At 46.2% G+C, this 13,963-nt stretch overlaps 1 protein-coding gene across 2 annotated transcripts in view; it reads right to left on the bottom strand.

The window, feature by feature from the left end:
- Positions 1-13,963, bottom strand: part of FOXR1 (forkhead box R1) — a 116,812-nt gene that overhangs the window by 39,508 nt on the left and 63,341 nt on the right. The window contains exons 3-4 of one of the 2 annotated variants that reach the window (XM_069614390.1): positions 9,897-10,108; positions 7,627-7,871 (exon numbers count right to left, since the gene is read on the bottom strand). In XM_069614390.1, coding sequence (XP_069470491.1) covers positions 7,627-7,871; positions 9,897-10,108 — 457 coding nt within the window. Of the gene's footprint in view, positions 1-7,626; positions 7,872-9,860; positions 10,109-13,963 lie in introns of both variants that reach the window. The other variant, XM_069614389.1, reaches the window with a different exon arrangement.

Here is a 13,963-nt window from a genome sequence, read left to right as displayed (position 1 = left end):
GGCCAAGTTGTTAGAGGCTGCAGAGATGCAGGTTTGGATATGGACCTTTTTCTTGGAGAGGACTGTCTATATTGCCTTTGGAGCAGGCGGCAGGCCAGTGTCAGAGGATGCACCCGAAAACCCTCCACTTCTGCTCAGCCACCCTACACTAGCGTTTCAAGGCAGCCAGGTCAGACCCATACCAAGAGTTGTACTTGGAGGTGGGCTTCAGACTATTCTCATGACCAGGGCAAGGATGTCCAGAGTGTTGGCGATAGATGCAGGTTAGAGAGGGCTGTGTCAGAGTGTGAATCAGCCGCAGGAGGAGGAGCAGAGAAAGTAGAGGTAAAGGCATCCACCGACACTTGCTTCATGGGCCGAATGACAGAAGGAGGGCGGCAGTGCTGGAGTAGGCTTTGCTTGAGGGACAAGAAGTTTTAGATGAGAGGAGAGCAGAAATTCATCAGTCCAAGAGAGGAGTGGCGATAGGGCTAGAGAGGGGGGATGTCGGAGGTTATGTGAACATCCAATGTGTCCCGTAGAGTGCGTCGGACCAGAGGGTAGAATGGAGAGAGTCACGGAGAGAGTCACAGAGGTTGCAGAAGTGCACAGATGAGCAATTAGAAGCATTCAGGTGGATATTAAGGTCTCTTAGGAGGTCAGCCCATTCTGAGAGGGAGGCCTGCCAGGCAGCCTGGAGAGGGTAGCCAATGTCAGAGAGGCTAGGTGAGAGAGCCTTCAGACCAGGTATTCAAAGGAGGAGTAGGCCTGGGTAGGAATGACAGAAGCAGGGACCCACTCTGGAAAAATCGGGGGTTGGTTCTGGGCTCAGAGGATCTTCTAGCCCTCAGGGAGGAGAGTGTCAAAGCTTTTGACAGAGCTGGCCGTTAACCATGTCTCTGTGAGAGCGACGACATCCAAGTTAAGGTATTCGAGGAGGTGGCAGATGTCAGAGAAGTGTTTGACAGCAGAGCAAGATTTGAGTAGCGACATGAAGCAGGTTGCCACATTTGAAATACTTCCGGGGAGGGGTGCAGGAGTGAGGTGGACCCCGTGGAGGCAGAAGAAGGGCTGAAAGTGGGCAGAAGAAGTAGACTGAGGTGGCATAGGGACCAAAGCAGAGGAGGAGGGAGTAAGCGGGAGGAGGTGGCAGAGGAGCCAGAAGGGGTAGCAGGAGAAGGGAGGAAGGTGATAAGACGCAGGAAACACCTATCAAGGAGGAGAAGATTGGGCTGAGAACCCTGGACAATGATAGCCCATGCCGCTCGCTACTTTCCGGACTGAGGTGTTGGCAACACTGGCTCCATAGCTAGCGCCTCCACACCACCCGCAGGGTCCGCACGCTGGAGTTGAACTATTGAAGGACAAAACCTAAAAACGTGTTTGAAGTCGCAATCAAGCGAGTGAAAATAGATACTTCGAGACATTGCACATTTGATTGTGTGACATTCTGTACTTGTGAATATTGTGTCCTGAAGAAAGCCTTACATACACAACTAATCAACAAAAATCAAGGATAAATCGGATTGGGATCAAAACATTAAGGCTGGAAACGGATTTGTGCACGTCGACAAAGATTTTGGGGACTGTTTAGCAAAATAAGACCTGGCTAATTTAAAGTCACCCATGTGTTACTAACACCACTACTGTTGATTATCAAGCATTGTGTGAACGCAACACAAGATTCAAATTATAGATCAATTGTCTCTTTTATTTGTGTTTTTTTTATGTATAATAAGTTTTGCAAATGTGACCAAACGGTCGGTTTTTATTAGAAAATATAATAAATTGATGAGTTAATTTTGCTAAAATTGTGCCCGCCATCTCTTTATATTTGTTAAAAGACTGATGGTCTGTGAATACATGAATTTGGTGTGAGACCAGGTGTGTGACCTCCAGTGAGGATATGATAAGGTAGTTTGTTGGAAACCCCCCCTTTTTGGCTCAATGATAGTACTATTTAGATAGACATTGTTGAGGGTCTTGGAGGAATGGAAGGAGGCCAAGAGAACCTCCAACCGGGTGCCACCATTAATGGGGGAAGAGGAGAACGGGGAGCGAACAGACACCATATGAGGGGTCCATAGGTCTGGAGAGGGAACGACAAAAAGGATGTTGGCGAGAGTGTCTGGAGGAACATTATCCATTTGGAAACTTTTGGTAGAATATACACCTTTCTGTTGGATATGAACATTTGTACACTTTGGGGAATTCGAGGCAGTAGCCATTTAGAGTGTGAGGGCCAGAATAGGATTTTTAGTCACAGGACATTTGTTTGGACACCTTGCCAACAGACAGACCCCCTTAGAAAACAGATTAGCAGCCCAGGAAGGGGGGGGGGGCAGGGGCCACAGCGGAAACTAATAGGCCCAACAGTGGGCAGTAGTAGGGTGTGTAGAGAGAGCAGGTTAAAAAGTGTTTAGGTCACCATACATGCACTGCAAAAAACACCCAGATTTGACTTTCCTAGAAAGGAGGACAAAGGCCTAGTCTTAACACAACTGAATTGCAAAATTCGACTTTACTGGAGAGAATTGAGAGGTGGCTCAATTGATAGGTGGCTCAACAATATGGTTCACGTAGGTGCTAATGGGTCGTGAGAAAAGTAAATTAGAGGGGGACAGTTTAGTGGGGTGCAGTGATTGCTGCCATCCCGGTCCGCACCTACCTGGTCAATCGCAGCAGGTAGACTGTTCCCAGCCGACACCATCTGGAGCTGCTTCTGAAGGAGCTGCCCTTTGCTTTGGGGTCCTTAGCCACAGGGGGCTGCAATATGCAGAGGAACTGCCCTAGGGCAAGGAAGTAAGGCGGGCACAGGTGCGAATCACAGACCCGGGGAGGGCTAGGAAAGAAGGATACCAAGGACAAGCCCGGGGAGATGCTTAACAACGGCGAGTTAAAATTACACAAGTCCCCAAAATGAAGTTATTTTAGCCTAGGAAAAACACATCACTTTCCCTGATTTAGCCGCTCCCTATGTGGCCAGGGGATGGCAGCCACTACCTGATGCTGACCATGGGGGTGGCTATATGAGGGAGGACCACCTAGGGGGAGGCGAGCCTCGGAGGGATGACAACATCGTTGGAGGAAGTCGCATACCCCCACTTTCCTTTTAGGGATTTTTCCACATTCCTCAAGCCCTGATGTCTTATTGGAACACTCTCCCTCAACCTCTTACTATATCTACTTTAAGTATTCCCTAGCACCCTACAAGAAACAGAATCTGAACAACTGGGAGGGGGACAGGCAGGGAGCAGTAATGATCACTCTACATATGGTCCAATATCAGCATCCTCATCGTCATACAAGGAACAGCCTGGTAACAACTGAGACGAGAAGGAGCAACGGAGCAGTAAAGATGACAAAACCAGCAAACCAATGCAACAGTCTAGTCTTGGGAAACTAGGTAATCATGCCAGGAAGTTTAAACCGTGCGGATGCTGGGCTGCACAGCGACCTGTGCGAATGCAGACCCCCACGCTGAGGGAAAGCACTGGTGTGGAAAACTGAGTCCGAACAGCATAGCGAGGAACTCGAGTTCAGACAGTTCACAACCTGAAAACACATGGCAGAAGAAACAATGCACTTCGAAAAAGACACTGGAACGCCGCAGTGGTTAATGGGACACATGCTGAGCCAGCAAGTTGAAGGGAACCGAAGCAAAGGAACACGAGAAGCAATCAAAAAGCCTAAATGAAGACAGATGGGCTAACGGGTTGCCTGAAAGTGTGTTTCCACGCCATACGAATTAAGTGAGCGACACAAAGAGAAGCCAATTTGTTGAACCAGTATCTCAGTGGAGAAAGCAAAGTAAATGTGAATGCTCTTGGAAAAAGGGCAACGAACCCTTTGGTGAAAGTGAATATTGTAATTAACTCTATGAAACAAGGGTTGATAAACCAGCAGTGGGCCGATTTCATTTAATGGATAAAAGGAAAAATCATAGCATAAACAGGTTTGTAAAATATAGTCCTGGCAAGAGAGTATACCAGGCAAACGTGTGTGCACACGTTTTAATAGAAGGAGAATCTAAAAGGAAGATCCATGCCCTTGAAATTGTGAATTATTGTAGAAATGCAAGAAGAGCCTGGCAGGGGAATACGCCAGGTGACTGGTGTAGGAAAGATTTCTCCAAGTGCAATTTTGCCTCCATACCATGACCTCCCACCCCCACCAATCTTTTTGCTATTGCTTGGCTTACCTAACCTGGCTTTTTCCAGTGGAGCACAGCCTTCAGCTGCGCTTCCCTGGGCTTTAGCATTTGTTATGGGGAAACTTGACACGTCCCTCAGACTGTCAGTACTGGGAAACTAGGTTTCCCTTAGTCTGACTGTGTTGCCATTTCTTGGTAACCTTTTATCTGTGCACCAAGTGACTTGCTGTACCATGCACAGGGGTATTTCCGTATTATGGCTCCAGACATTCTCCAAGGATTTTCTGGTGGTGAGACATAAGAATGCCTAGGAAGAACTGGAGGCAGAAGTTTACTTTACTGGTTATTGTACCATACCGCGCTTACCGCCGTTTGGTCCCAGATGGTGGCCAGTGCCGAAAATGGCCACACCACAACTTTTGTTCTATCCTTTGGCCATCTTGTCTGTAGCCTTCACCAATGTCAAACTGACCCGGGACTTGCATGCAGCCTCCCGCTAAAACTGCATCTTTCGCAGGCTCCTGCAGGTCACATGTGCTAGTGCCCAGGAAGAGGATTGACACTGTCGGGTCCCAATCCACACTACTGGTGCCAGGATGTCCGGTATGACTGAATGACAGGCCACTGTGGGCCACACCTGGCATGCATGCAAGAGAGCAGATCTTCCATGGTTTAACCAGATTTGAGCGCAAACTGAATCTTGGATAAGAGAAGGGGCTCTGCATCCATTCCAGGTTAATCTACTGAAGTTCACAATGAACTACAGAAGGCGCCAAGTATCCTGAAATGCTGAAGCAGACTCGCGAGAGACGCACTGGAAGGTTCGGCACGCTGAGCCTGCTGCAGTCCTGTCGGACCCTTTTTTTTTTAAAAAATCGATCATAGAAGGCCTGCAAAGGCAGTTCGATCCTTGGGAACAACTACTCTTGGCACCTCCCGATTACCTACCAACAGAGCTTTCTCGGAAATAATCCTGGTCTGACCAGTGATCGGACCAGCTCTACCCCGGGGCATTGCATAGGAGCACTGCCGTCCCGAGTTGCGACTCAGGAATCACTAGCTTGTGGTCCTCGTCCCTCTCCCGCCACATTTATGTAGCCCTAGCTCCTCTGGGACACAATCTAGGAGAGTACGCCGCGCTGCGAACCTTTGGGGTCGCTACCCTGGTGACGGTTGCTGTAAGTGCTTTGCCGATCTGCCCTCCCCTGTAACCTGAAGCCTGCTGCACCAGAATGGTCTTCCTCTCTTATTCGTGAGCTGAGAAAAGACTACTGTCCCGTCACGTATGATCATCTTGTCCCGCAGCCTCTGAAAGCCAGAGTGCTGAGAAACTGCAGGGCTCGAACCTACAAGCGACCTCAACAAAACTGGCAAAGTTTGGTTGGACCTGTGGTAAGTACTTGCTTCACTTACCAGTGGCCCCTGGCACACACTATACTTTTACGCAAGAGAATCCCTTAAAAGATCCTCACTTTGACTGTGCTAGCCTGCGCTCCCTAGGTATTCCTGAACATCGAAATTCGCTCTGTCTGCAAGGGTATACCCTCCTTGAACACTGGACCTTTATTCATCACCTCAAGCCCCTTCCTGAACTGCTACAGCCCCCTGAAGAGGTACTGTTTTCACTGCCGACACGACTGCGCATTGTAAACGCACTGCTGCACTTTTGAGTGCAAGGCTCCCCACTTCTTAGGGTTGGCCTGTTTAAGTTAGGGTTTGGATTCTGAAGATTGCCCAATGCAATAATTGTGTTAACCCCACTTCTGTTACAGGTTGTGGATGCGTCCCCCCCACCACCCATCTTGCATTAGGCTAAAAGAAATTGTATATATGTCACATAGTGATACGCTTGAGTGGAAGTTTGTTTCGCTATTACTGTGGTTTTTTGTCTTAGATTGTAAGGCCTATAATAATTGTACATGTAATATATACACCTGTCCAAGCGTATTCTGTGGCTAGTTACTGTGTGTGCTCATTGAGGACTTCCAATCACTCAACCCTCCTGAGACGTAGTCTTGACCGCCCGCTAAGCTAGCTCGATTGGTCCGTCTTGTCCAGAAGGTTCTCCTGTTCCACTAAACTAGGGTGGCCTCCTAAACTTCTGCCCAGCAGGTCAGAGTTTAGAAATCCATCTCATCGACCGGCAAGTCTGGGACCCACACGCAAGTTCTAAAACAGTGAAAGGATGAAGAAATATACCCTTAGAATTTTGAATCATTTCGACAATGAAGAGAAGCCTGGGGAAGGGAGCCATTTTCCCCCAGGAACTGTGAACACGCCAAGAGGATGAGTGACCCTTTTGGGTTCTAACTAACTTGACTATTGTTTGAACTGTTCATATTAGTAAAAGGAACCTGAAGAAGGGAGCCATTCCCTGGAACTGTGAACATTGTCCATTTGGAACCTTTTGGTTGAATATATACCTTTGCTGCTGGATATGAGCATTTGTACACTTTTGAGAATCAGAGGCATTACCCTTTGCACTTTAGAGTTAGTTTTAGCATGCGAGGGCCAGAATAGGATTTTAGACACAGGACATTTATTTGGATACCTTGACAACGGACAGACCCCCTTAGTTTTTGTTTGAGGTAGGGAAGACCTCCTGAATTGGGGATATTGAGTCATTTTCAACAAACCCCTCTGTTCCGATAAAGGTTTATGACCAAAAACGTACGCTCTGTGTCTCCTTTGCTCATCAAAGTGCTCAGTGGCAGAGTTCCTCTGTTTATCAGTAGGCAGACTAAACAATACTTCCAGGAAAGACATCTGCGCTCTCAACATAAGTGCATCATGACAATTTCACACTTCTACCTTTGTCCTTGATGGGTTGATAGTTATTGCAAAATGCTTGAATTCGCTGCCTGAAGTCCTACATTGCATTAAGAATCTGTATCCAATTGGAATAAACGTATCACGCCTAATCAACCATTTTTCCTATCCTGAAGATGTACACTTTGCGCTTTGATGCCATTTGGGTCACCTGTGTTTTAAAATAACATTAAAAAAATAAACACTGGCACTAGGGTTCCTGTAGTGGGACAGGAGGCACTGCATGAACAACATGTTTTTTTGTGGTAATGATGGTGACATCAGCATTTGATACAATGAGGGTGATGTTAAGGGGGGGCAATGGAGGAGATTTGGGGATTAGTGGCGACTATTTAAGCAAGTACAGGGATGTTGGAGTGGATCCTAAGTTGCAGTAGTGGGATCTTATCAATTGTTTGGCCCCCCCAACAAGGAGAAGGTAAAGATGACGTTGTTTAGGCTCTTCCAGAGGAATGGTTCAAGGATTGCTTTTGTGGGTAAGTGAGTGGTTTGATTTACAGGTGTTGGGCTTGATCATGGCCCATGAGGATGTGGTGGTAGGGTTGAAATGAGCAATAACTCCAAGAGTATAAAGTGCCACCTTAGGAAGCACACTTGAAAAACCAAATGAATAGGCATTAAGTGTGGGCATACGATAGCCCCCACAGCTGGAAAGACAATGGTACCGGACAAAGTTGTAGATCTGCTGTACGTTGAGGCTGACAGGGGAGCTGCGTAGTGCCACAGAGATGAGAATGCAGTAGTTAATTGGAGGACGAGGCCAATCATCACTCAGATCTGCACTTCTTGGAATGCAGGTTTTCCTGCTGTCGGACAGGCGTCTCTTTGACATCCTGCGAAAAGAAGGTGTGCGACGGCCTCGTGATGGCAAGAAGTCCAAGGAGGAAGAGGAGTCATCCTCCTCGGTCACCTGAAAGGGAAACAAAGTGGGAGAATTAGAGAGGTTAACCAAGAAGACAGACAGCCATTAAGCGTGGAGGGATGAAGTGGGTCGGGGGCCTACGCAAAGAAAAGTTACAACCAGAACCTTGATGTTTTACATACTCAACATGCTGACAAAAACACGCTCAGCAGGTCTTACATGCCCAGTGTGTGGACGGACAGGCTGACCCACGCTTTCAATACACCCATTTATGCAAGCATCATCCATGAGCATACTTAAGGGTACCCAAAAACTGGTAGGAAAATATAGTTCATTTTGCAGGTTGTTTTACATTCTCATTTCTCATTTATTTCTACTTTTCCTAGTTGACAAGAAGTGATGGGAAGGGAAGGTCTAGGACACATCAGCCAATGATAGAGATCCACAAGGGGCAGGGTGATCAAGGGTGATAGTCGGACACCAGGAGCTCTCCAAGTAGGCTCTTTTCTTCTACAAAGTGCCAATTCCTTTGTTATCCTATTGCCAAATGTCCAAACGATCACTTCCTTAGTTCTACCCCATGTGCCCAGGTCTCCTGCAGGAAAGTGACTCTGGGCTTGCTACTTCCCCCAGCAAGTGCATCATAAGCACAGAATAATGCTCTCCTGGTTACACTTACTGGATCCCTGCCATTTGGCAGAAGACAGTCACACTAAGACACCACTGCCCTGACCACATTCCTCAGTGAGGTCCATAGACACGCTTCTCGGGAAGACTGGTTTGGAGACCTGTTCGCAAAGACCGCAAAAACCCGAACAGAACATTTGGGAAAAAACACGCTACAACCACCCGTATCACCACAAAACCTCACTTACCCAGACCAAAATGTGAAATCGACACACAGAACCCTCACAAACCCACTTTGCTTTCAGATGAAATAATAGTCACCAAGCCTCGCGGTTTAGGAAGCCCACCTCTTAACCACCCCCCCCCCCTCAACCTCAACTGGGTCCAAGTGAGGCTGGGAGCCTTGACCAATCAGAGGCCACCCCCAACAGATGGGAATCCATGCTCCAACCCCCTACACGGGGGGGGGGGGGGAAGTGTTCACAAAACTACAACTAGGCTGCCTCCTATTCAGATTCAGCTGGGGACGAAGGGGGGTGTGAGTTGTTGGGGAAAGAGGTGTTTGATGGTTGGAGCACCATACAAAGGCAAGGGAGTCTGTTGGAGGCGATATCAGCAGGAGAAGGCAAGCATAAACGGGTGGTAGTAACAGCTGGAGGAGGTGGTACCTAAGACAGTAAGAGCAGAGGCCAGGTAATATAGAGTGGCAACGAAGATCCCCGGCTCCAACCCCTGGAGAAATGTACTTACAGCTGGTGGGGACTACACTGAACACCACGCTGGGATGCTAAGGAGCTAAAGGAAAAACTGTGTTCAGTCTACCATTGGGAATTGTCAACCCACTGTCCAAGGTACAGGACCTATGACCGACCTCATCGACTGGCTAGATGCAACCTGACGATTCCCCAGTCATGCTACCCAGAATGAGAATTTGTTCTGGTTAGCCCAGAGACTTATTTTTGCACCATGTAGCTTTTTGGACTTACTCCTATTAGTGCATTCCTTTCCTTGTGAAATTCACCCAGTCTCTGCAACATCCCATCCCCATAATATCTCTACCCGCTGAAAGTACTCTAGCTCATACCAGTCTCCCAAGACCTAACTTCTCCTAGGAGTTGACCTCCACCCCAAAGTTCCCCCTTTAAAAAAATATCCCCTCACAATTTCATTGAAACGTCCCCTTCCATGAAAGTACCATCTTCCTAAGAACCCTTATCCCAAGGGGTTGCCACCTCTTGGAATTGACATTCTTCCCTCCAATAGATTTCTGCCTTGATATTCTCTGATAAGCATACCCTCAATTGCCTCCCAAACAAGAAATCACCCCACATCAGCCTCAAGCTACCTTCCCCAGGTAGAATTCCCTCATCTGCCTCTCAAAATAGCAAGTAAGTCTGTGTTCATCCCCACCTTGCAGAGCTTCCTCAGTTGTAACAATTTTCTTACCGACCCTTCACTGGAGGAGGATGCAATTCCCTCAGACTCGATGTCTTTGTTGGGCGAGGCCTCTTGGGTAGCTGCTGACAATGGTACAGCTGGTGCAAGAAGGGAGGGCGTCACTGGGACACTAAGCTTTGGTACAACCAGCTTGGAGTAGGGCAACGTGCAGACCTTGCCCGGATTCACCAGGAGCCAGAGACTGGTCTGGAACCGGAATCCTGTATGAAGAAAATAGGAAGGCAAAGATAGACATCTACAAAACTTTGAATGTTAACTCTGGGATCAGAAGGAGCAGAAGTCAAGACTAGAGATAAACACCACCAACCAAACATTGCCACATCAGTACACTCAAATATTTCACCCGACCCTCACTTTCCCAATCTTACAGGTTGCCACAAGTCTGTATAGCGGGTAAGCGCATGCCATCTTAGGCTTTTACTGCATTTCCACCACAGTCCTGAATTCTACATTGACCTGTATGGTCTTGAACCCAGTTCCTGATGCTTCAAGGTGCGTCTTTCCATCTGGGGTAGACATTAAGGATTTTTCATTCCATGTGGGACCATTCAACCCTTTGAAGCAAAACAGGTTGGGTTCCCTTTGGATTGCCAACCATTTCTTATACCCCTAATTCACTTGCTTAGGTAGACTAGGGGCTAAAACATTACAGAATGTGAAATAGTGTTTTGTGCACAAATCTGCACAGGGGAAGCTTCACGTGTGGCGGATGCAACAGAAGAGGCAACAAAATGTTCAAATTTGATTTATTGAAGTCAGAATGAGTAATAGGGTCACAGATGTTTGACTCTGGAGTAATGCATCAGCTACAGGGATCTATGTTTGACCTTATGGTCAGTATCTAATCCCGGCAGGTCCACTCAGCCCTTCATTCTCCAATGGTCAATAACATCATTAACATTGAGTTGGCTAACAATTATCAATTATCGGTCTATAGCACCAAGACATCCCTGTGGGGGTGAACATGTGCTCTACAAATACACTGGTTATGTTATTTAATGGGATAAATGCTGAGCAATGTTATGGTCAAAGGAATGCGCAAACTGTCAGGAGGTTCCAAATGCACCACAATTAAACCCATCCTAGCTAGTAGGGATACTACAGGTCTCACTCTGGTACTCTGCTCCAAATCCAGTCCCAGGAACATAGTGCATAGCATGTTTGACAGTCTGAGATATAGCACCCTGCCCACTGTCTGGTCTCAAAAACGCATCCAATTTAAATGTGCAGGCTTTTGGAAATTTCAACTTGGGGGAAAAATTGCTTTTTCATTATCGCAATAGATTCACTAAGCTGAAAAACCTATGTGAATTTCCTAAAACTAGTGGTTTTCCAGGAATCAAAGTGGAAACACAATCTAAAATTTAAATATAGGTCAATGGTATCGCTTAAGCTAGCCATTTCTGACCCTGAACCTCGACAGGGCTATCAGGTTTAATTTCCACAATCATTTTTAGGACAGATCGTTCTTGATGAACTGCAAGGTTTGCATCTTCGCCCTGGGAAAACAGTTGGAGGCTGGTCTCCCTAAATCGGTCAATGAGCATAAAATACAAGAGCAGAGAACAAAGTAATTCATACAACCAAAAGATGTTTTGATCGGTCTCAGTTTTCAAACAAAAATATAAAGGAGAAACAAGAACCCCCCCTCCCCATGTCATATTTACAAGAGTTAAAATCCCTCTACACAAAGTGAGAAATAAGCCACACTCAAACAGAAGGGAGTGTGGATTGAAGAGCAGACAGAAACCCAGTGTGGAGATGGTGTGTGTGTGACGCTAGAGTGGTCACATAGGGTATAGAGAAAAGACTGTATCAAACTTGTTCTGTTGGACAGGTACAATCAAAGCAAAACAATAGAGCCGTAATAGCCTCTAAATTATGCTATTAACAGTAATAGCACTGAAATTGTGCTATTGACATTTTTCATAAGAAAAAGGGTGTCGGGGCCGGGGGGGTGAGGTTGCAATTCTTTTTGTTCAAAAAGCGGAATAAAAAACCAGTTAATTAACCCTTCCTTCAACATACAAATTGCTTGCAGTTTAATCAAAGCAAAGCAGTTGGACAGTTGTTACTCCAAACTTATCCTACTAAAAATGTTCATGAACAAGCGTTACTTTTCCCATTTTCAAACATAGTGGTTAAAGTCAATTTTGCAACGGTTATTTTTTGGAGCATCAAATAAACACTTGTGTTTCCATTTATGTAAAATGTCCATGTCCATTCTATTGTGGATAGAAAACCCCCATTGGGTCTGCCTACGCGGGCAGGGGAGGTAACAGGAGGACTTTGATAAAACCCAGTAGCCTGTTCCAAGTTGGTGGTATCACAAAAACCACTTATGTCCTTGTTTGACTCGTGTTGCGGTGGCTGGTTCAATAAAGTAAAGCCACCTTCATCAGGGCAGAATTAAATGACCCTGTAAAAAAGAGAAGGGGTTGAGTAGTTGTTGTGGGCTGTGTGTTGGTAGTGATACGGGAATACAGTGTAGACTCCCTAAAGGGGAGTATGAATAGTAATTCTGGTTAGGGGCCAGAGTAAAGACCCCACAGGTACAACGTAATTCTTACAATGATGGGAAAATTCTTAGAACCTAAAGAATTGCGTGCTGGCACCCCATTGCGGCCCGGGCTGCAGCGATGCACCCAGCAAATCCACTGTCGTGGAGGAACCATCCCGTGTTGCAGCTTTTTAATACAGGTGTGTTCGTGGACATAAAAACCCCAATACCCAAGGTGTGTAAGAGGTAAAGATAAACACAAAAAAAATTGTGTTCAATTATTATTTTTGCCTCATATTTTTTCTTCTCTCAAGTCTGACATGCATATGAATTGAGAAATCACATTTGCGGTCGGTAAATAACAGACCGTACGAATCTTCCTCGAGGTATTAGCCTTCGTTCGGTTTCGGGAAGAAACTAAGGTGGTTAGTGGGGTATGCCCTGGGGTGTATAGGTGTCCTCTGGCCAATTCGGATCCTCCACCTTAGTGCTATGGCCAGAATGCTCTGTAAGAAATGCAAGCAAACGAATGGCCATAGTTAAGCTCCTTTCCATTCGAAAAAATAAGCTCTGGTCACCTTGTATAGGTGAGTGAACAGTGGGGCAACTTCCCCTAATCTTCACAGAATATTTTGCTTCCTTCTCTTTTTTTAAAAAAAAATGTTACCTGGAGAGCCTTTTCGTTTCCATCCACGACATGATACCCTAGACTCGGAAGGAATCTGTGGTCTTAAATTAAGACAGGCAGACGCGTGGCGATGTGAAGTCTACTGATTTTTGCGCCAGTTTTCAGTTGCCGCCAGCATGTAAGTAGCCGCGGGTGATTCATAATTAGCACTGTGGTTGCTAAGTTACGAAGCGAAACGATTGGAGCGTCACTGGTACGTGACAGGGGTGAGCCGCTTGGCAACCAATGAGAGTGATGTGCCATGTGGTTTGGTGGGTGTGTGAAAACGAACCAATCGGTGTGCGCTTGGTTAGTTTTGCAATCAGAGAGGAGAGAAGGAGACAGAAAGAATCCTAGGGGAGCCATGCTTTTCTAATTGAAAAGAGATATTCAATGCAAGTGTAAAGTACGACGGACATAGGAGCAACAAACTATTTTTACCACGTGGTCTGTGTTCCGACTATGTGGAGTCCGACTTGCATATCTGTGCAGAAGACATAAATGTCAAATTGTATGTGTTTGAGCCAATGTCCCTGTTGGGTAGTAGCAATTGGTGTAAAAGAGTGATCACAAGCAGTTGGCAGAAACAGTATGTATGTAGTATTTCCAGTGCCTTTATGGAGACAAAGTGCACACACTAACCAGCAATTAGTTGGTAATTTATGTCAAACTCTGGAGCAAGCAAATGGCATGTTGGCCCGTATATATATATCTAACCGTTGTGCCACTAAATCCTAGTTTGACTTAGATATGTAAAATAAATAAAAAGTATACAGTGACCACTTAGGAGGGGGTCTATAAATCAAGATGAGCGTTTGGCGTATCTGTGAAAGACCCCAAATCAGTAGATTAGAGGAACCCTAACTCCTACTCGAACCCTTATATAGG

This window comes from Ambystoma mexicanum, chromosome 9 (assembly GCF_040938575.1).
Source record: "Ambystoma mexicanum isolate Mex_15411 chromosome 9, UKY_AmexF1_1, whole genome shotgun sequence".
NCBI classification, from domain to species: Eukaryota; Metazoa; Chordata; class Amphibia; order Caudata; family Ambystomatidae; genus Ambystoma; species Ambystoma mexicanum.
This window is presented reverse-complemented; position numbering and strand designations above follow the sequence as displayed.